The sequence below is a fragment of the Alligator sinensis genome, unplaced genomic scaffold (genome assembly GCF_000455745.1).
Source record: "Alligator sinensis unplaced genomic scaffold, ASM45574v1 scaffold223_1, whole genome shotgun sequence".
Lineage (NCBI taxonomy): Eukaryota > Metazoa > Chordata > Crocodylia > Alligatoridae > Alligator > Alligator sinensis.
The window spans coordinates 2,958,638-2,982,048 of NW_005841936.1; the positions used below are offsets into that span (position 1 = coordinate 2,958,638).

General features: G+C 42.1%; 1 protein-coding gene across 1 annotated transcript in view; it reads right to left on the reverse strand.

Moving 5' to 3' along the window:
• The window catches only part of SLF1 (SMC5-SMC6 complex localization factor 1), a 61,524-nt gene that overhangs the window by 13,865 nt on the left and 24,248 nt on the right, over positions 1-23,411 (reverse strand). The window contains exons 7-11 of the mRNA XM_006019708.3: positions 19,288-19,446; positions 17,376-17,542; positions 12,994-13,131; positions 12,135-12,300; positions 3,070-3,217 (exon numbers count right to left, since the gene is read on the reverse strand). Of these exons, the coding sequence (XP_006019770.1) occupies positions 3,070-3,217; positions 12,135-12,300; positions 12,994-13,131; positions 17,376-17,542; positions 19,288-19,446 (778 nt within the window). The remainder of the gene's footprint in view (positions 1-3,069; positions 3,218-12,134; positions 12,301-12,993; positions 13,132-17,375; positions 17,543-19,287; positions 19,447-23,411) is intronic.

A 23,411-nucleotide genomic window follows, 5' to 3' on the forward strand; every position in this document is an offset into this window, starting at 1 on the left:
CTGCAAATTAGAATTATATTATTTAGGGACCATCTGCCAAAGGATACTTTTTTGGGAAGATTAAGCGTAGACATGTAGTGCTTTATAAACATGTTAACATTAGGCCTGTGCGAAACAGCAAGTATTCGCTTCGGATCTGGATTCAGCCGATTCGGAGGGACAGCGATTCAATTCCGTAATTTGAATCACTGTCCTGATTTGATTTGGCCGATTCAGATTTGGAGACTCGGTGCCAATTCAGAGATTTGGTCATAGACTATAACGGGGATTCACTAAAATATACTAAAATACCTATAACTTTGTCATTTTTTTTGCAGATTCGGATGAAAACAGCAGGGATGGCAGCTCCTTCTGAGGGCATGAAACCTGCCAAGTTTCCAGGAGATAGGTGCAGGGGTTTCTGTGAAAGTGCACCTCAAACTGCTGAAACTCAGAGAAAGGGAACTCGGAGAAACATCAGTCACTGGTCAGCTACAGATGTCAAAGCAGATATCAAAGCAGTCTTCCCCCACCCCACCCTCAGTCTTTTCCATATATGGAAATCACCCCACCCCCCTCCCTTTTCTCAGATTCTGTTTGCTGCAAGCCTTCCAAATCTCCAATCTCTCCGAATTGATTTCATGGCTTCTGATTCGATTCGGACCTTTAATGGGTCTCCTGATTTGATTTGGATTTGGAGATTTGGCTGCCGAATCGGGCCAAATCTCCTCCAAATCGAATCGGCTACCGAAGCTTTGCACAGCCCTAGTTAACATATCAGCAGGCAAAATCTTTACAGTTCTGCTCTCTGAAGTTTAAGTGTCCCTAGAATGCAATTGTGCAACAAAGGGACTTTTCTAGAATGAGATTTTCTGTGACTGAATTATTTTAGTGTTACAGCACTTAAAAGTCTAGACTAAGATTTAGTATAAGGGAAATAAATATTTTCCTGAATTGCTGTGTTCTACTAACCTATAATTGAAACTTGTCTGATCTATCATAGACCACTCAAGTGTTCATTCAAGTATAGAGGCTTTGGGCAAAATTACTGAAAAATATCCTCTTCTAGGTATAGGATGAATTAACCTTCATTATGAAGTGCTACTTTGTCCTCCTAAAAATGTATTGTGGTTTTTCTTTTAAACAGACCTCAGACTCTTCTTCATGAGAAGGAAACCTGTCTCTATGGAAAGCACATGCAGGAAGCAAGAGTCCTTCAGCTTGAAAAGATGGGTCCTAAAACCTGTAGCACTGAGATAGATAAGATTTGGAGTGGTAAGTTGTTCTGTTGATTTAAATAGTTACCTACCTCAGGATAACTTTGGTACTATCAGACTTTCCAGAGAGTAAAATAAGCCTGAATTTAAGATGTCATTCAAAATAGAACAGGACAAGAAACATTATGGTGGGAAGACTTAGGCTTATGTCTAGGCCAGCGGTTCCCAACGTGGTGCCCACGGGTGCCATGGCACCTGCTGAGGTTTATTCAGGTGCCCATGTGCATTTTCACGATCAGTAAAAATCATTATTTCAACAAAAAATGCTGCTGTTATCAATTAAACTCAGGCTGTATGCAATGGCCGACAAAATGAGGCTGAGTCAGTCTGACTGACGCAGTGACGGAGTGGTGCTTACTACTCCCTCCCCAAATAAAAATATGCGCATGCACATATTCAGGATTCTAAATGTTAATATTCATATTGGCATCCGCTGCTCTTTTAAAAAATGTGAATGTTCCCTTGGGCACACAAACATTAGGAACCCCTGCTCTAGGCTCTTATGTATGGAATTCAGAAGAGCTGGAATGGCTAGTTTTCTAAGTATCTATCTTCATACTAGCAAAATAATTTTCATATAATATTGAGGTAGATAAGGACCTACACCAAATTAACAGAAACTCTACTACATTGTAGGAATATTCTGTTTTGTTTAGGACTTGCCATGCAATAGTTGATCTATTGGACTCAATCTAAACTGAATATAGGAGCAGGTGTTAGTAGAGCTGAGGCTTGTTGCAGGCAGGTAAAGAGAACAATTGTTCAACTGCTCCTCTAGGAGCCTCTTGCCAGTGAAAACCAACCTTTTTGACAGGAATACCACAAATTAATTACTGTGCCCTCCCTAAGTGCCCCTATAATCCCCTTCCTATTTGTTGCTTGGCTTTGCACTTCCCACCATATCTACCATCCCCCAGCACCATCCACTCTAGACTATTTAGAGAAGCTAATGTCAAAATCAACACCTCAGGAATATTGTGGAGGGTGGAGGAGAAATTAAAGAGGGACATTTTATATCAAAAATAGCAATTTCCATAGGTGACTAATTCAGATCTGGAATACAGGCTGGAATACACAGACAAGTTTCTGCCAGGTGTATAAATGTTAAAAGTTCTTCTGAAGAAATTCCAACAATAGTGGAAACCTAGGAATTTTTTCTCTTGACAACTATTTGGCCTCTTGAGTTGTAAGAGAGCCTAGAATGCTCTTGATCCTTTTCTTAACAAGAAATCAGCTGGAATAAGACCACTTGTCTTGAGGGGGTTTCTAAGATGGAGGCTTTCAGGACCACTTGATGTTTTGTCAATTTCAAGGTAGAAGAAGTCAAGATGAAGGGATGTAGAGAACCCTTCCAGGAGTTCCAGGATGTTTATCTATCCTTCTGGCTGAAGATAACTAAACCAAGATGTCCAAGAAGAGACAGCCCCACACAATATATTTCTACCCATAGCCAAGGTATGGAATTTAATGGTTTGTCAACAGAACTCCAGATGCTCTGCCTCTTCTTGACCTGATAGCAAATGCTACAGAGTATTGCTATATGCAGTTTAAGGGGGATTTTAGTAAGACCAAATCTGATAGAAATAACATGTCTTGCAGAAGATGAAGAAAAGTCAAATCAATTTTAGCGCATTCATTACATCTTAGCTCTTTTCTGAGAGAAGAGTCAAATCCCCCTAGCAATATACACATGCAATGAAGTTGTGTGGGCATATTTTGGCAAAATTTGATTCAAAGTTCAAACAGCAGATTTCAATTAAGATTTTAAATTCTCTTGCTGACATTTAAAAGGCTAAGTACCCCAGACACTCACCATCACAGGAAATGGCAATGTAATGTGCCAAGTTATCAGCCACTTGCTGAAATACATTTTTGTCCATTATGAAGCCTGACAAAATCCAATATTCTACTACAGTTCCAAGAATTCCATTCAGGAGGCTAGATACTTCATGTTTCAACATCTAAAATGGAAGAAACAGTATTTGTAAGACAACTTTATGAAATGCAAATTAAAATGGATAGTGTATTGTTAACAGTATTGGAGATTATAACCCAGCCTCAGTCAATAACAGTACAAAACATGGTTAAGGATCCTAGACTACTGCTCTAGCTGAGGTTGTGCATCATATAGCATTGGCTCATATTAGATTCATCATACATGAGATCCAATATAAAAAAGGCACCTACCAAAGTAACACACAGTAGTCTCCTTGAAAGTAGTAGTTGCAGGCTTTCAATGTGAAAAATATGGCACAAGATTATGGGGACCTGGACTATATTAAATAATAGGATATATGCTATGTTTCAAAATGTTTCTTGAATATTCATTCAAGAATAAGATATAATTGAAGATCAGTTTATCATAGTTAAAAAGAATTCCATCACAGAACCGGTGACAGAAAAAGTACGGAGTTTCATCAATAAATCAAGTGTAGGCTTATAGAAGAATAATAGAGACTGGGTGTGTCTACACAAGATGCTTTACTCAAGATTAGCACATATTACTGAGCAGTAAGCATCACTGTCTACACATACAAATGCTTACTGCACAGTAGTTTAATCATGAGTAAATTTGCTATCTGTAAATACAAGTAGCAAATTTACTCACAATTAGTTACTGTGCAGAATGGCATCTGTAGATGGCTGACAGGGAGTAAACTTGCTCCGAGTCAGCCAGGCAGCAGGGGGTGGGAGATTGCTCCCTGCCCTTGGGAGCTGCCTGCTGCCAGGGCAGACTCACCCACTGGAGCCTGGGTGGTGCCAGTGTCCCCCTGCCCGGGCAGCAGGGAGCTCCTGGCCCCTGCATTGCAATCACAGAGAGGGGGCTGGGAGCATCCTGCACAGGGATAGTTCCCTGCCCAGCTTGAAACTGTCTGGGACCTGCCCCTGACCAGGACAGTTCCTGGTCAGCCCTGGGCTGTGTGGGGAAGTCTGCGAGTGTACCTGCAGGGGAGCTCCCCGCCCAGCCAGGTGCTCACTGCGAGCTGCTCCTCTCCTGTAGCTCTTTCCAAGCCCCCTACCCCCGACTGGGGAGCCAAGGGTGGGAGCTCCTTACTGCTGGGGCAGGGGCAGCAGGCAGCTCCAGGGGGTAGGGAGCAATCTCCTAGCCCCCACCAGGAGACAGCTGTTTCCTGGCCTCATACTTTCTGCCAGCATCTGGGCTAGCACCCAGGGGGAGTCTAGAGCTCTTCTTGGCTGCTGCAGGGGGCCAGTGCAGAGCTAGAGTGGGTGGGAGCAGACTGCTGCCAGGAGCAATGCATCCCCACACGTATAGACACCTGCCCAGGGTGGGTTTACTCTGTAATAATTTACTCTAGCATAAACCCAGCCCACAGCATTTGCACATGTAGATGCACCCACTACGACTTGGATCAGATTTGCTTAACAAGATATCTGTGAACCACAATGATACACACACACATACGCACACACACCACAGAGTTCATAAAGGTAATAAGCAGGGAAATTGTCTTCTTTGTCTTGTCAAAATAAAAGAAGTACATACAATTAATTATCTATTTAATTCTTTACTATGTTAAGTTTCTCTTCATCTTTGCTATATTCTAATTTACTTTATATGAACTGAGGGAACCTTCCTCATGATAAAACAGGGAATTAATTGGGCAGGGTGAAAAAATGGACAGAGTATTTCAGCTTGATATGTAAAATGAATTTTTCTTTTAAAGATTTAGGAATTAAAAGCAGGAGAAATATTATCTTCAAGGAATAGGCTTTTACGTGCTGTAGGGCTTTTAAGAACCTGCTCTCAACTTGTACTACTAATGTATCTTCTGTCCTAGGACCACAAATTATATGTGTGAACAAATTATTGCTATCAATAACCCCTTGTAATTAATAAAATGTCTATAAACACAGCAGATAACTTCTTTTTGCTAATTTTAAGCAACTTTGTTAAGGTTGCACTTGAAGCCTAGGGTAGATCTTTAAGCACAGAGCAGATATTCTGCTTCCCTCTCTGCTCCCTAACCACTACTTGCTAGCCACAACTACTATCAGAAAGAAATGTCAGCAATCTTGAGGTTACTCTTAGAGCAAATGGCTTATAAAACAGAGTTGCAGAACAATTTGGCAGATGCCACAAAGTCCACCCACATGTTCATAATTTAATCTATCACCTTTCAGCACTGCCTAATGAATTTTTAGAATCCTGATAATGAAATTTAATGCTATGATGTCACCTGGAAAGCTGTCATACACTGCTGGTTGACATTATCATAAAAACATTAACATAAACAAGGGGCTTCAGCTTAGTTAATGTTCTTAAATAAAGATTCCAATGGTACCAATGAGTAAAAATGTCCCATTAAAGTAATATCTGTAAGAATGCATGAAACTATTTTAAATAAAAACTGCCAGAGGGAAAGTGATATACATTAATGAAAAAGTACATGTAAAGAAAAAAATTAACTTTACTTCCATATTAAACATGGAATTTGCTACTAGGTGTGGCAACAATCTCTCCTCAGTCACAAATACGCTTCTGCTTATTATTCATAATAGAAAATTTCAAACCAAAACACCACAATAATCTATGCTTTTTACAATTCTACACTTTCTAAGCAATTTCATACTTGCAACAGTTCTTGTGCAATTTAATAAACTTTATCTCCTAAAATCAAATAAAAAGAAAACTTTATAAGTAAAAATACATTATCAATAACATTTTAGTACTTTAAAAAATAAGTTAGAACCTTGTAGAACTGAGGATTTGTATCTTAATTGCTAATGAAACCAACTGTTTATTCTTGTAATTGTTTCATTTTAGGATCTAGGTGTGTTTTCATACTGTATGAAGCTTATATATATATGAAGCTTATATATGAAGCTTATATACCTAGAATCATAATGTTAAGTCTGTAAAAATTATATGGTATTTACTTGATTAAAACTGTCATTTTAATAAACTTGAAAAAAAGTAACAAAATATATGGGGGAACAAGATTTTTTACACTTTTAGCTAGATAAATAATTTGATTTTTAATTGGTGACTTGTGGCATTCACCTTCAGTGAACTGGAATGTAACATGTACAAAGACTAGTGGACTGAGCCCTAAAGTTTGCTGCTGTATCTCTGCTTGAAACAAACATCGGTTTGAAGATGATTAATTCTGTTTGGGTCACATGTTAATCAACAAATGACAGCAGAAAAATATGTTCTATAGCAGTGGTGCTCAACCTTTTTGCCCTGTGGGCCAGATGGACAGTGCCTGATCTGCCCATTGGTTAGATCCAGGTGGTGGGCCCAATCTGGTGCACAGGGCTGCCACAGGAGGCCTGGCTGTGCATGGAGGGCAGAGGGTGAGGAACAGACTGAATTCAGTCTGGCCATGTGGAGGTGGATGTGGCCTAGCTGCAATCTGACTATACAGGGGATGGGGTGTGACCCATCCCCAATCCGGCTCTGCGGGGAAAGGAACATGGCTAGCTCTGTTCTGGCCATGTGGGAGAGGGCCTGTGGCCTGGCCCTGGTTTAGCTGCATGGGGAGGAAAGGGGCAAGGCCGAGCCCTGATCTGGCTTGGTCATCACTCCCCCACTGCCAAATTTCCCAACTTGTGGGAAGCCTAACAGGTCAGATGTCTTGGCTCTACAGGCTGTAGGTTGAGCCCCTCTGTTTTACAGATGTAATGAAATCTACTGCATTTTCATCCTTGAAGTATCTTTAAAACTTCATTCCTGAAAAGGGATCTTACTGCTATAAGAGTTTTAATTCACAGTTGGAAGTATGTTCAGAATGTTTGTTTCCCTCCTTCCCAATGAATTTAAAGTATAAGCAATGAAATGACCACTTCTTTTCCAATTCTCATCCGTCAGACATTTCTTCCTTGCCCTTATTACTGTACTTTGACAATTTAACTCACTGGCAGAAACTGGCAGCTAGGGGAATTGATGAGAAGAATTGGCAGTGGTGAGTGAAGGAGTAGCTGACCCTGCTACAGTGGGGCATAAACCCATGAAGCTTAGGAAACACTGTAAGTGGTATCTTAGCATTATGAAAAGCTATGCTGTGGAATGCTACCGTCGCTTTATGAACTATACAGATGTTGTGCTTTATATTCTGGAGTTGACTTCATTTTCTGGGCCTGATTCATCATGGTACTACTCCAGTTTTATACAGGTATAACTCCATGTATAACAGTTATAAAACCATCCGGTATTAACAGTTACTCTAGGTATATACTTGCATAGCTACACTGAATTCGATATGAACATAAGAAATGCCATACTGCATCAGACCAATGCTCCATCTAGCCCAGTATCCTATCTCTGACAAACAATTCATGCCTTAGAGGGAAAGTGTATGTATAGGGCATGTGTAATCCATTCTGTCATACCCTCCTTGTCATGAACCACCAGAGGTGATAACCTCTGATGTCAGAGAATGCATCCATGACTTCTATTTAGTAGTTCCCAGTGTATCTGTCCTCCATGAATTTGTGTAATTCAGTGGTTCTCAACCTTTCTAGAGCCAAATCACCCCTTACACACAGCCCATCCCTTGTTAGACTTAAGGAGCCCATAAGAAAATGCCAGATCCTAGTTTTCACTTGTTTTTTTGACTAGGGAAAAATAACAGCAATTTTTCAATTGCAAAGAACTCAGAAAATCATAAAAGGTCAATGTTTTTAACATGATGGATTCCTATCTCTGGGTGTATCTTGTGAATCATCTTTGCACACCTAATAGTGCTAATATTACACGGAACTCTGCAGCACCCTTAAAAAGATCTTACGGTACACCAGGGTGCCATGGCCTCCAGGTCAAGAAGCACCGGTCTAATCTCTTTTTTAATTTGGTTATATAATAACAGTTCCTTATTCACTTTATATACACACTTCATAACTTTTATAAACCCCTATCACTTCCCTCTTCAGCCTTCTTTCCACCTTGAAGAGTCCTAGCCTTTTCAGTCCCTCTTACTACGGAGTAATCTTTGTTACCCTTCTCTGTATCTTTTCCACTACTTCCTTTTTGAGATGTGGAAACCATAACTGCACACAGTATGCAAGATGTGGATGCACCATTTATTTATACAGTGGTATAATGATGTTTTCTGGTTTGTTTTCAAATTTCCTTCTTAATGATCCCTGACATTTTATTGACTTTTTTGGTCAAAATTGCTTATCGAGTGTTGTATACAGTTAATCTAACTTTGATGGAGTTCATCACAGAATTTTTTTTTTAGCAAGAGGAAGCCATTATGTTCATCCTGTTTGACATGCTGCAAAACAGAACCCAGAGAGCCTTGCCCAGGCTCAATATATTTTCTACATCAAACTCATAACTTCAGTTTGGGCTTTAGTTCTCTTTCAGAAAGATATTCAGTACTGACTTCAAGTGATGCAAAAACTACCATGTCCCTTGGCAAGGTCTGCTGACTGGTACTTACGCACACTACTAAACTTTGTGCCTTTTTGAGAATGAGGCTAGTTATACTAACAAGATGTTCCAGCAGAGTAACGCCATGGTGTCACCTATTTTACAGGTAAATGTTATATAGTAAAGATACCAAGACACATAATAAACAACATATTTTTCAATGAATGGAGTTTTTTTCCCCTTCCCCAATAATTTGTTAATTTTTTCTTTGTTGCAGCCATAGGTTACCAAAACCTCTTTGGCCAGAAAAACAAAATAGTCTCAAAATGTACAAGGCAGGAAATTAATAATTCTGAGGCAGAGTTTAGAGTTGTATCTGCCTAGCTTTTTATAGCTTCCCTCTAACTTTTTATTTGTTGAAATCCCTCTGATTCACCAAGCAATATAAGCTTACCAGCAGTCTATAGCTATAAAAATGAAAATCAGTCACTTTTATCAGTTAGTTGAAGATGTTAAACCAGCCTGAAACGTTTTCATTACAAGAAACTTTTGACACATTTATTCACAGATGTTTTCATTAGGGATCATCAAGAACCATAGTATACCACTTAGATTCAAGGTGTTCATTGCTCCAACATCTTTGATAATATTAGAGAAGGTGGAATACTTATTCACCTCCGGATGCTGCCACTATCAAGCACTTAAAGTTGTCTACCAACATAGGTCGCAGGAGTGCTAAAGACGTTTTCTGACCCAGGTTTCTGCATGGCAATACACACTGTTGCTGTTGTCAATGGAATAACAACCTCAAGTAAAAAGCTCTTTCTAAAACAAAACTACCCACAATGCTCCATCCCCCTAAGTAGGTAAGGTAAAGAATCGCTGCACCCTATTCACAAAACTTTATGCCAAGGAAACACTCCAGGTTTACTTTGATATCTTTAAAAACAAAATAACTGGAGAAAGGCTCAGCTAGCTATGTACTGAGGGGGGAGATTTGCTCCTGTAGGTATTTCTTATAAATTAGTCTTTTCATCTGTCTTAAAAGATTTTAACTGAATGTCTCTACATATCTGGACCAAGTTTGATATACAAATTTGGCAAACAATACTCTAAAACTGAAAGCACAAAAAGATGATGATAACCTTTGCATACAATAGGGAACAGGTTATTACCAGCAAAGTTATTAAGAATGAAAACACTATAGATCTTGTCTGAGAACGATATAATATCTGATTTAAGGTCTTATCTCAGAGGCGGGCAAAGTCCAAGCCACAGCAGATCCATTTCCCAGCAGTCCCTGCCTGCATCTCTGCAGCTGGTTTCCATGGAGACCCCAGCAGCTGCAGGGCCATGACAATAAGGGGACAGCATTTCCATGGAGACTGGCCCCAGCAGCACTGGTAGGATGCATAGCTGGGTAGGTAGGGAACTGCTCCAGGGCCGGAATCCTGTGGTGGTGACAGTGTGGTGGTGACCTGGGGCAGAATTGAGATCTGCTGCCTGCATGCCTCACATGGGGGTGTGCAGGCAGGGGATCTCTGCTTTGCCCTGGCTCTGGACCATGCTGCCACCACTGGAAGATCCCAGCCCCAGCCTTGGAGCAGCTTCCTGCACAGCTGTACGCACTGCTGGAACTGGTCTCCATGGAAACACTGGCCAAGTGCTGTCATGGCCCCGCGGCTGCTGGGGTCTCCATGGAAACCAGTTGCAGTGGTGTGGGAAGGGGCTGCTGAGAAATGGAGTCCAGCCGCTGATCGGTTCTACCATTTTGCCCTCTGCTGTCATATACTAGGAAGCTAAACCTTGTAGTGCAGGGATATCTACCATATGATCCACTGGCTGGATTCAGCCCCTGAAGCTGTTCCCCCTGGCCTGCAGGGTTTTTTGAAGGTACGGAATTTGGGGGTGGGGCTAGTGGGGGCAAGGCCTGCCCTAGATTCCAGGGTTATGCAATCCCTTGGCCATGGCCATTGGCATCAGGGGGGCGAGGGAGAGCTGTGCTGATATAGCCCCATCTGCCACACTGTCATTTGCCTTGTGGCTCCTTGCCCTATCACCTCCAGGTCTGGATCTGACCCACAAGGAGCCCCACAGTCCAAATCTGGACCATGGAGTAGGGTGACTTTGACACTTTTGCTATTGTAAATAAGATGAAATGAGAAAATCAGTGAGAAACTCGGTTTTGTGGTTTAGGTCTGTATATTCAGTGCTACAATTTTGTCTTAAAAAAGCAGAACATTTCTGAATGTATTTTAAAATAAAATGTTGACTGTTTTGTTTTGAAAGCAGAAAACAAAAGACTCATTGTGCTTACGTAAGAAGCAATATAAGAAATGGTGTTTATTGACAAAACTGAAATTTCTCAATATAAGAAAGATTAATACTAGGAAAGAAACTCAGTGACTCAATTTAGGCTACAAATAGAAACCTACAAAAGTGGATTCATTTTTCAAAAGGACTGAACCCCCCACTGAAGTGAACTGGACATAAGCTTGCTTTATGCACAGTGCTTCTGAAAATCAGGCCACTTACATTTAGATATGGGCCTAGAAACCTAGATTTAGCCATTTTTTAATACCTTGACCAAAGATAAAGGACAAGACTTTGTTTCTGAATGAATTGCTTTGACATTCCTTAAAATTGGCAGGTGGTCTGGGTAGGATTGAAGTAACCTGAGCAAAGCACTCATTAGGTTTAAATCTCTCTATCCTCATCGCACTATGAAGGGCAGCAAATAGGACACTGAAAAGGCTTTTCGTTCTATATTTGATTTTCTGTTGCTGTCCTGTTATTGTATTGAAAATATGTATGCATGCTATCTATTTATTCTCTACTTTCACAATAATTTAAAAAGAATTATGTGGGGAATTTTGTGGTCAAAGCCATTTCAGACAGCCTTTAGTTTTTGAAAGAAAGGGGTGGTGTTGAGGAGAGCCAGTCTCTGTGCAGGTCAGTGTCCTGCTGGCCAGTAGGCCAAAGAACAGCAATTACGTTGTCTTCCATTATGTCTGGATGAAAAGACCTACGGAAAACACTGAAAGAAGTTAAAGGGCCTGAGAAGAAAAATGGTGAGTTTATTAAAAAAAATTGTTTGAAACAACAAAGCCTTATTTGTTTCAGTGTTTCATCCTTCAGATAATTTTTACTGAATACAATACTGTCTGAAAAGGACACTGTAAAATAAGTTTAATTTTCACAATGGTAATAGCGTAGTGTGTTGACTAGATGTGTTAACCTTATGTTCATAATGACTGCAGTAATACCTGCTGGTAAGGGCACATGAACATCTGAGTACAACAAACAAGCCACTCATACTTCAGTATATTTCTTCTTTACAGATCAATATATGAGAATCTTACGGATCAGTTCATTTCCTTTAATGGAGCAAAAGGCAGCATGCTTCATAATACCAAAAGGCAGATATAACAAACAGCTATAGTGCTGCAATATAATTCTCACAAAAGGGTGAATAAAAGAAATTTCTTTTTTAAAATACATTGGCCTCCATTATTTAATGGCAGATAAATCATACTCACATCATTTGTTCTGTACTTTTCTCTCTGGCAATGTATGACCCAATCGACTAGAATATTTATGTGTTTGGTAAAAAGCACTGAGGTTTCGCTTTCTAGCCAAAAGGTCTTCAGAAGAACTGTCTGTGGCATGACTTGCAGCTGCTGTGAATTCATCTCTTCAAACAAACTATAAAAGAGAAAGTTAATGAAACGTAAAGTTTTATGCCAATTTGATTACTATCATTATTAGATAGATAACGTGTCTTGTCAAAATACACAAAGGTTTGGCAATTTTTAAGTAGAGAAAGATCATATGCTCTTTTTGATGAATAATATGTAAAACGATAAAGGTTATGACGTTAAACTGAAGGAACTCAAATGTGTTAATATAACAGATAGGTGGGAAAATGTGGATTTTTTTACTCTATAAAACAACCATGTATTAATTTTACATTTGTCCTTCCTAGCAAAAGATAATGTCTACACTACGGTTAAAAAGTTGCACGCAGTGCTTAGGATCTTTACCAAACTTTGCTAAGAATGAACATCTAAGAATATCAAAGCTAAAAACTCACTCTTATGAAATAAAACTATACACCTACCTACATTTGTAATGTATGACAAAATAATATATAAATCAAGATTAAAGGAAGAGTATTTTTCTAAAAACAATGAAAACTATTTTTAAAGAACAGAAAAATCCAGAAGAAATGTTTAGTAAAAACATAGCTAAAACAGCACTTGCAAACTTCAATGAAAGAGTATCACATTTTGGGAATAAGGAACACACTAAAAGCAGAATGCAAATCTACTGTAGATAAAGTAATGGGTTTGAACAATTAAACTTAAGGAGATAAAAATATTCTCCTTTAAGACTCACCTTTTGATCAAAGCCTCCACTTCAGCTTTCACTAAATTGAAGAAAAACTTCAGTAATGTTTTGTGAACCATTCTCTCCTCATTTACTTTTTCTGAACCTGAAACTCCATGACAAAACTTTTCACAGTATAGGCAAGATCTGAAAAATAGGCAGCAGAAAAATCTTTAAGACTGAAATGAGCTATGAAATATTTTGTTGAAAAAGAGATTTTGACATTTCAGTTCCAGCTAGATCACGAGCATCAAACTCACCCCAGGCCAGATTCAGATCTCAGGGGCTCCTTCTGGGCCAGATCTGTGATGCCTGCTTGGGCAGCAGTGTGGGTCCAGGCCGGGTGGCAGAGTGGGTTTGGGGGCATGGGGTAGCACGGAGCCACGTTAATGCAGTGCAGACTCAGGAGCATGTGTCCAGGAGGAGCCAGGGACATGTGGCAGTGTGGATCCATATTCAGCCAGAATTCTGTGCTGCTACTCTTCCCCCTCTTTATGAACAGATGCCCCTGACTCTGTGCTGCCCGAATGAGACTCTGTGGCACAACACGCCCCCCAGACCCATGCTACCACAAGCCTCTGGCACTGCCAATCAGCCAGAGTGCTGCGCTGTTGGGTAGAGGCCCAGAGCTGGGGCTGTGCAGCCACATGGAGCTGTTTGGGCAGTATGGAGCTGACAGCATCAGTCTGCAAGAAGCTGGGGGCATGCAGCAGCACAGAGCTCTGGCCAAAGGCACATCTGTGCTACTGCATGCCCTGTTGTGTTCATGCAGCCACATACCCCCAGCTCTGTGCTACTGCTCAGTGGCACAGAACTCTAGTCAGTCAGCAGTGCCAGGGTCGTGCTGCAGCGCAGAGCTGAAGTGTGCACTGGTAGCCCTGGATGTGATGGTTCCGTGGATGGTATATTTGACGCCCCAGAGCTAGATTTTGAGCACAGTGAATGTACAAAAGCAACCAAAATCAACAGTTCAAAAATAATTCAAAACTGAATAAATAAAACGGCCACATTATCTGTATTTCAAAAATGTTCTTACTTCCATGATCAACGATTCTTTAATGTGGTAAAAAGTTTACTCAGGATGAAGTCTGGCATGTATGCCATCTATTTTAATAGGGAATCGCTTTATATCCAGATAAAACGCAAAACAAAAATAACTATTTTTTTTAGCGCAGCAAGTGAACTCCTCAAAGCTGCAAAGGATCAATGCAAAGTATTGCTTCTTGCTTAAATTCTACGTTTTGCTTCAATTTTACATTTGTCTTTTGCTGTAGCTCTGCACAGAGTCAAATTCCATAAAAAGTAATTTTTACTGTAAATAAATTAATATGTTTCCATATTGAAAATAAATACATTTTAATCCACCGATAACATTGGAGGATATAGAGTTAGATTTACAGCAATATTTTAACATACTTGTTTCTGACATTAAATAATCAGCTGTTTGATCTCATGGGTTTTTATGGAAGGAGAGTGTTAAGGTTAACTATGGTTTTGTTAGGGAAGCCAAATCATTTTATTGTATTTAAGTATGTTTATTTATCCCTTGTATAAAGATCATTCCACACCCAAAGTTCAGGTACTTTATAAATCAGAACAGTCTTTCAAATCTCTAGCTATGTGAGGGAGAGTTCATACCATTTACATTAATCAAACTCTTGAGAGTTCTTGAACATAACACACAGTTTTAAGCCTAAGTGTAATTTTTTCTAGTTTAAAATATTGGGGAAATCTGACTTCAGCAGAATGTAAATATCCTATATTGAATAGTATTTCTTAAAAAATGTACCATTTCTATGGCGGCTATGATTGTTGTAACAGACAGCCCGGGGCTCCCTGTTACTTTAAGGAGAGAAACTGCAGTTGATAGAGCACAGACAGCTGACCTCAGAACAGCTTCTAGAGGGAAGGCAGAGAAGAAACACTGCTGCCTAGGCAGGGAGCTGCCCATTAGAGAAAAAGGACACACATACTGACAGTCAGGAGAAATTTGCCTAGGGGAGCTGGCAGCAGGGGAAGAGGCATCTTGGGGCAAGAAGCAATGATTGCCTAGTGCAGAACTAGCTGCCAGGCAGACTAGTTTGGGCAGCAAAGGGGTGCCAGAGCACCACTCATAAGCTGCCATGGTAACCAGCCTTCAGGCCCTAATGAGAAACTCCTGAGTGGCTAGACTGCCACCTGACCAGGAAGGGCAGGGCCTAGGCAGAATATAAGGCTAGGGCCTGAGCCAGTTCAGGCAGTCTGGCCCAGCAAGCTGCAGAGTAATGAGTTCCTGGTCTGGAAGGCTGCAGGAGGATACCTGGCTCCCTTGTGAGCTGCCCTGCAGATTATATGCAAGAGGCTGATGCCTTGCAGAGATATACCACTGTGGGTAAGGGCAGGCAAGGCAGTAAGCTAGTGTTGATGTCTGCACCTAAAGAGTGCATCCAGACGAGTGCGGTCATGCAGCATGCATCTGAAATGCAACATACCATACAGTCTGGTGTTCTCCAGGCTGCAAGGGTGTGCTGCCCAAGCATGCGCTGTGCTGTTTTTTTTTCCATGTTTTTTTTTTTTTACCTCTAGTATCCAGGGGTAAAAAAAAAAAAATGGTGGAAAAAAACCCAGCACAGCGCACACTCAAGCAGCAAGCGTTGCTGAACAGCAGAGCTGGGCAGCCTGGAGCTGCTGAAAACTGGAGCTGGAGCCATGCTTCATTGTCAGCCAGCCAGACTCTGCATGGCAGAATTGCCGTGGCTGCAGCCCCATGAGGCCTCTAGGACCCCGAGTAAGGATGCTGGGGCCCCAGCATCCCCTACCGCCCCAGGGTAACTTGTTGTATACCAAAGTGTGTGTGGCACAGGCATTTCTGAAGGACAAGTAGCTGCAGTGCAAAGTGCGCCACTGCTAGTTGTCCACGAAGAACCAAATGTCCATGCACATTTGAATGTGCCTAAAGTGGGTTATAGCCAGTGTGCCTATCTTATAGCCAGTGTGCTTATTCCTTGGTTAAAAATTACACTGGTGGTTTGGGATTAGGATTAATAGGGGTGGTACAGAGGTCTCAACAGTGCCTGAAGGCATGCGAGTGTCTTGAGCCTTGTCAGGGATTGGGGCTTGAGAGACAGACCAGGCTTGAGTTTACTCTATGACCCATTAGGCAGCCTCCCTTCTGATCAATTAAATACATCAAGGTATGGCAGGCGAGTGAGAAGAAAAGGGTACCCTAGAGGTGGGCAAGAGTAGCATGGTCACTAGGGGGTGCCATGGCTGAACCTGGGGCCCAAATGTACTTAGTACATTGCTGAGACATTTTGTCTAATTTAATAAATGCTTGAGTAATGGGTCCACGCCTTCCACAAATCTCAGGTGGTTTCTACTAACAGAGGTCACAAAGAGCAGTTGTGAAAGTTTATTCCCCAACACAACAGGTTGTCCGGGGTATTACACAAATGTCATGTGAAAAATGAAAATGCAGCATGAAGCCACATATTTGGCAAAGTAAGGCTAATACTGTTTAATATGCAACAAAACAGGTTATATATTACAGATTACTTTAGTTTAGCGGTGGCCAAAGTCTTTGGCAGGCATATCAGGAGTTAAGCCCAGCCCTCTCCCTGAGATCCACTCTGATCAGTGATCACCTCCCAGAGGCACACCTGACAGAGTTTGTGCCCTGAGGTGCTTGAATGGAGGAGGTGGGGTTCGAGACTCTAGTTGTGAGAAGCAGTGGGCAGAACACTACTGCAAGACAGGTGTCATCACCAAGAGTTAGATTAACCTGGCCCTGCAACCACTGCAGTTTGATATGGAAAATGAGGATCCAAAGCCCTGAATTTGGCAATGGCTTGAAGCCCAGGGGAAGGTTAACGTGGCTCTTGGCACTGACATCAGACACCTCCTCACATAAAGCCTCTGCTCCTTGAGGTTGGATGCTTGAGCACACCTATCTCCATTTCAGTGCCTTCCTTTACTAACTGCATGGGGCTCACATGCCACACAATAGCTGCCTGTGCTACTTGTGCCATGGGTTGGCCACCCTTGCTTTAGTTAATCAAAAGCTATGCAATGTTCAGTCATCCTGGAACCATTAATATACAGTAAATACTAAAAAGGGAAGAAATAGATGTATAATTTTCCTGCACAGTGAGAATCACTTGCAGTGCACTCAGATTTACTGAAATTTATAGTGAATGTTCAAAATTTGTTTCATGTACAAATTGCTATTTTAGTTACAGTGAATCAACACCGACTGTGATATTACTGAAAAATGACTTCTCTGTATCAGTGTTTCACTTCATAAGCAAATTAAGTAGTTTTTAATTAGGAGAACTTTCTCTGGATTAGCACACTATAAATTATTTCTACTTAACTAACCTTTTAGGAAAAATAATTTTCAATAATTTCCTTACCTCACAAGCATCTCTAATAGGGACCATGTTCCCTTCATGCAAATAGGACACTGAAGAAGTTCTAAATAGTATCTTAACATGGAAGGAGACTTCCAAGGAGGATCAAGTTGAAGAAGAATGTACAAAACGTGAAAAAATTTAGCAGAAAATACTGCATCTGTATTTCCCTGTAATAAAATAAAAAATAAAATTGATTCTCTAGCAACCAAAGATTGAACACAATTTTGAAGAACATAAAGTTTAGTCATATTCACCATAAACCCAAATAATCACAATCACCAGTAATTAGCATTTTTAAAATTTGATTTATATGCTTGCTTCCCAATAAAGGCACCAGATGGCTTACAGTAAAAGCCAGAACAACATATAAAAGAAAAAGTGAAATATTAAAATAAAATATTAAAAAAACCTCCCTATACAATACTGCAGTTTGATAAATGCCTGTCCAAATATAAAAAGCCTTACAGTGCTATGGTGAAGATATCCAGGCTTCAAGAGGGAGGGAGTTCCAAAGCTGATCAGTAACTACCAAGACTGACCTCTCATGTGTTTTCACCAAGCAAACTCGGTACACTGATGGTTTTAGCAGGAGGTGCTCTTACCTGACCTCACAGATTACAATGGGGCAGAAGGAAGAAGGCGGTCCTTTAGTTATCTATGAGTAATGCAGTTTAATTTTAACTAGCAAAAATGGTATAATTTGCATAGAAAAGAAATTAAAAGAAGGATAATTTGCAACAATATGGTATTCCAGGAGGACAAATTCAGTTCTGGTACAACACTGCAACAACTCTCATGAAACCAAATGGCATTTCCATTTTTATGCCACTAAGAAATTTGAAGTTCGTATAGTATAAATAAGCACACATAATTTATCTTGCACCCTCCTACTGGCTGTCTTGACTGTACAATCATTTTGATGCTTCTGCATGCAAGTCATTATTTCGTATGCTTAATGCCAGTTTCAGTATTACTGTACACTGCTTATACCTGTTTAGCTAATTTATATAACATCTGTAGCTCAGTTTAGCTTCAAAACAAATCCCAGAAGCTATGCTCCCTTCTTTTATGCTACATTCAATTAAGTTCCTATAAAAATTTTTGTTTTACAAATTTTGTCAATGTCATTTTACATTGGTATTTTTTTCACATTTTAATGACTGTATAGTGAAACCTGTACCAAGGAGAGGACGAGGGGGAAAAAAATCAACAACCTCATCTTAAATGACAACCTAACATCAAAGTTTCTAACAGTTTTGTTCAAGTTTCAGAGAACTCTTTCGCTATTATTAGTGAATATTAGTAACTTTGCTTAACACCAACACCATGCTTGCTCTGAGCAAGATACAATGGTAAAGTGAAAGCCATAAGTATCTTACATATCTTTAGGACAGTGGTTCTCAGCTCTTTTAGACTCAGGGAACCACTCGCTGGCAGGGGGGTGGCGGGGAGGCAGGGCAGGTGGCAGGGGGTTAGGCATAGGCATGGGGGAAAGGGGAAGAGTCAGGAGGGCAAAGGACAAGGGTTTGGCCCTGTTCCCCTGCCACAGCAGGGGTGGAAGGGGATGAATTTAAGATAACCATACAATTACTAGATTTGATACATGGGAAATCTATAACATCCATATAATTTTTCATGCAAGGAATCTAATTATAGTGGGGGGGTCATCTTGAATTCAATATTTTTGGATTTGGGTAGATACGATCTATTTTGCTAGAGTATTGGCTACATGGGGAAAAGGAATCAAGGAAAATTATAACTATATGAGTGGTTACGTCTACAACAAATTTAGGAACAGCAAATCCTGCATGTATTTAGGGGGGATGGACTAGATCTTCCTTTAGGCCGTTTTCCACTTTATGATTCTCTCATCCTGGTTTAAAACCCATAAAATAAAGCCTTTGTTTCTTACCTGTAACATCTGCTCTAGCAGAGAATGAAGATGTTGCACAGGAGGAATGGAATATTTTTGAGCAGCTGAAAGTTCTCCTATAACATCAGGAAAGAAATGTCCTTCTACTAGTCCTTCAAGAATACAAAATGTACCTCTGGAAAGGTCATTATTTTTAACCTAGGAATTAGATATTATTGTGAGTAATGGCGTAAAAGATGATTAATGAAAGCCTTTAAAAACACAGGATGGACTAGTTTAAAATAAAAACAAGTAGAAGTTTAAAGAGCTTAGTCTCTTTTGTATCTGAAAGGAAACATTTATGAGTCTCCAAATAAAATGTCTATTTCTTGATCAAGATAAGACACTTTTAAAGTAGAACTGCTTTTTTTGCTTAATTAAATTACTAATATACAGCCTGAACCAATGCGATAGCATCTTTTCGAAGGGAATCATTGCTCTTGATGCACCTTTCAGGAAGTACTTATTTTCTCAGAAAACACGGGATCTAAAATTACCTTTAAAAGAAGAATACTCAATAACTTATTCTCTAAAGGTGCAATCTGTAAGAGATTGTCACTTCTTTGTATTCTTTCTGTGAGACTGGTAGGGTAGTTGGACAGAATAAACTTCTAGAGTGATTAGGTGCCTTAAACTAATCACTCCTCACTGTGGAAATCACAGCAGTTCCCAAGGCCTGTCAATTTATTTATGGCTAGGGGCAGACATTACACACAGACCGGTTTAAGTGATCACAAATTGGTTTAAACCTGTAACAGAACAGATGTTCAGTGCACATAAATGGCCAAAACCAGTTTGAGATAAACCTGGTTGAATGTAGTATCAGACTTAACTGACTTGGCTCACACCAGTTTATACATCTGTCCCAGACCCCTTACTGGTTTAAGATAAATCAGACACCCCCAGCATCTCAGCATGCTCTCTGGGTTGGGAGGGGCTCTCTGCTCCGCGGGGTGGGGGGGGCCTCTCGGCTCTAGCCACAGGGCTGCCCCTGCCCCTCTGCTCTCTAGCCAGACCAGGGACAGGCCCTAGCAGAGACACCGGCCAGCATGGCCCTGTTACAGCAAAGTGGGTAGGGAGGGGGTTAATTCTTTCCTCCTTCCCCTCTTCCCCCACTGCAGCCGGGGTCAGCCTGTCTGCTGGGGAGCAGAGGGGAGAGGACTGCTGCGGTGGCCCCTGGAGCTGGCGGACCCCAGCTGCAGGGAAGGGACGGAGGGAGGAATTAACCATTCTCCCTGCCCCCTTCACTTTAACAGGGCCATGCTGCGTAGATTGTCTCACAGGGTGGGGTGGGGGGAGCTCTGTTCTGTGCTGGGGGGGACTCTTCCCCCTCCTCCTCCTCCCAGGGTAGGGAAGGGGACTCTATGAGGCACTGGATGGGGACTCTTCCTCCTCCTCTCCTTCCCCCCCCGCCGCTGCAGAGCTGGGGGGGGGGGAGGGGGGCTCCATGCAATGCTGCCTGACCCCAGAGCCAGGGCGGAGTGGAGGGGGAGGCTCTGTTCTGTGCTGGGGGAAACTCTCCCCCCTTCCCTTCCTCCCCCAAAAAGGCAGCGGGAGCACAGAGCTCAACTGGGCAGGGTGTGGGGCTGTGGGGTGTCAGGGAGGGTGGGGGGATGTAGGGACCCCCCCCCACACACACTCCCCCCATGGTATGCAGCCCCCAGGGCCTGGCAGCAGCAGCAGGTGGGAAGGTAAGGTTGCTCGTCCCCGGCACAGGTGCAGCTCTGGCCAGTGCTGCATGGGGGGAGGGAGCGGAGCCTGCCTTATCCCCATGGCTCTGCTCCCTGAGCCTGAGCCTGCAGCTCCAGCCCTTGCAGCAGGGGAAGACCCACACCCGAGCTAGCTGCTTCCCCTGCTGCCCACTATATAGATCCCCGTACTTTGCCAGGAGTGGAGGGAGCCCTGCCCCCTGCAGAGTCCAGCGCAGGGCTTCCCTCCTGCGAGTGTGGAGCTGCAGGTGCGGTGCGGAGCTGTGCTCCTCAGCCCAGTGCAGCACTATGTGCCTCTGTTGCAGGGACATTGTGCTGTGCCTGCAGCTCCATACTTGTACGGGGAAGTCCCGTGTTGTACTCTGTGGGAAAGCAGGGGGCGGGGCTCCCTCCACTCCCAGCAGAGTGCTGAGACCTGCACAGTGGGCAGAGGAAGAAGCAGCTGGCTCCAGTGCAGGGCTTCCCCAGCTGTGAGGGCTGGAGCTGCAGACTCAGGCTCAGAGCCAAAGGGATAAGGCAAGCTCCACTTCCTTCCCCCGTGCAGTGCTGGCCAGAGCCGCGCCTGTGCCAGGCATGAGCACCCAGACCTGCCTGCCTGCTGCTGCTGCTGCCAGGCAGCGGGGGACCACATGCCCTGGGGGGAGTGTGTGGGGGTCCCTACACCCCCCCTCATATCCCTACACCCTGCCCAGCTGAGCTCCATGCTCCTGTTGCCTCTCGTGGGGGGGAGGAGGAGGAAGGGCAAGAGTTCCCCCCAGCATGGAACACAGCCTTTGCCTGCCCTGTGGGGGGGGGACTGGGGGGCAGAGTCCCCCTCTGGGGCTCGGTAGCATCCCATGGAGCCCCCCCTCCTCACCCTGTAGTGATGGGGGAGAAGCAGGGGGATGAGTCCCCCTCTGGGGCCAGGTAGCCTCACAGAGCCCCCCTCCCACCCCACCATGGGGGTGGAAAGGAGGAGGGAGAAGAGCACCCCGCCAGCACCAAACTGGGCCCCCTCCTGGCCCTGCCGTGGTGGGGGAGAGGGAGGAGGGTAAAGAGTCCCCCTCTGGGTCTGGGCAGCCCTGTGTGCTCAGATTACTCCTGGCTGTCAGGGAGCCGCTGGGGCAGGCCTGCCAGGGCCTAGTCATGCCTGCCCTCCTCAGCTCAGCTTCCCTGTGAAAGGGAGGGCTGTTCTAGCACCCCCAGGCTTTTGGCTTGAGCCACTGCAGGCATGTGCCAAATGCCTATCCATGTACAAACTGGTTCACTCCCTGCAGGATAAACTAACCTACAAAGACTGAATCAATTCAGGCTCAGGCTTTTTGGTCTGTTCCTAGCCTATAAGAGTGAGTAAAATGGAAGAAAAACAGAATGCTCAGCTTGGGTATGATTTTTAATATAACTTGCAGCTTTAAAAAATAAAAATTACAGATAAATATTGTCTTTGCCCTCAAAGGTAACCAACTGTACTAGTCCTCTTTAGATACCCCAAATTGATGTTACAAGGAAGTTATTTTGTGATTGCCATTTAAAAGCTTATAATTTCTGTTTATATTAGCTATTTGCATGTAATTAACATCACAAAGGTATGAGTACTACTGAAGTTACTGCTAACAGCTAACATGAAGACTTTTGTGACAAGCATGCATGTGAATGAGAGAATCTAAAGGAATGAGAGATACAAAGCTCAGACAAAACGATTATAACCTTGAGTGAAAGAGAAAAGTAGATTGCCTGTATGAGAAAAAAGTATAGGAATATCAAACAATCAAATCTGAATATTTTTATATGAATATTTTTGAATTTCTAAATTTTGAAAGAAACCAAATCTATAAATTAGAGAAAAAGCTAATTTTTTGACTGACCTTAACTGTGCTTTCCTTTTCTTTCAAGATGCTTTTTTCACAGTTAGCCTGAAGCCTGAATTCCTCTGTTTAATATTTTTTATTTATTACTATAATATGCCCATGTTTTTAAGATACTAATATGGCACCTGAATCTCATATCCACTCTTAAGGTGAATTTTGAGCATGTTCTTAATTTTAAAACATTTTGGAAGTATCTGATATACAATGGGAGCCAGATTTATTTGAAGATCTGCCCTGTGGATCTCTCTGCAGCAAAATAGTAAAACTACAGTGGTAGAAGCTTTAGTGGTGTAGGGGGCAAGAGAATTAAGAAACAAACAAAATAGCGTAGAAAAATGAAACCTAGTCTAAATGACAAGAAAAACATAACTAGAAAATGTGATATACTGCATGTTCTTTTTGGATGTATTTCATAAGAATCATGGCATTCCTTGTAGCCTGAATGACTGCCCCCCTGCCCCAACTATATAATTATATATCTCATTCTTTTTCCCATGCCAAGATAATCTTAGCTGGAAATCTGTCCCTACCAGGAAACAAAACCTCAGTGCTGCAAAAATCTGTACCA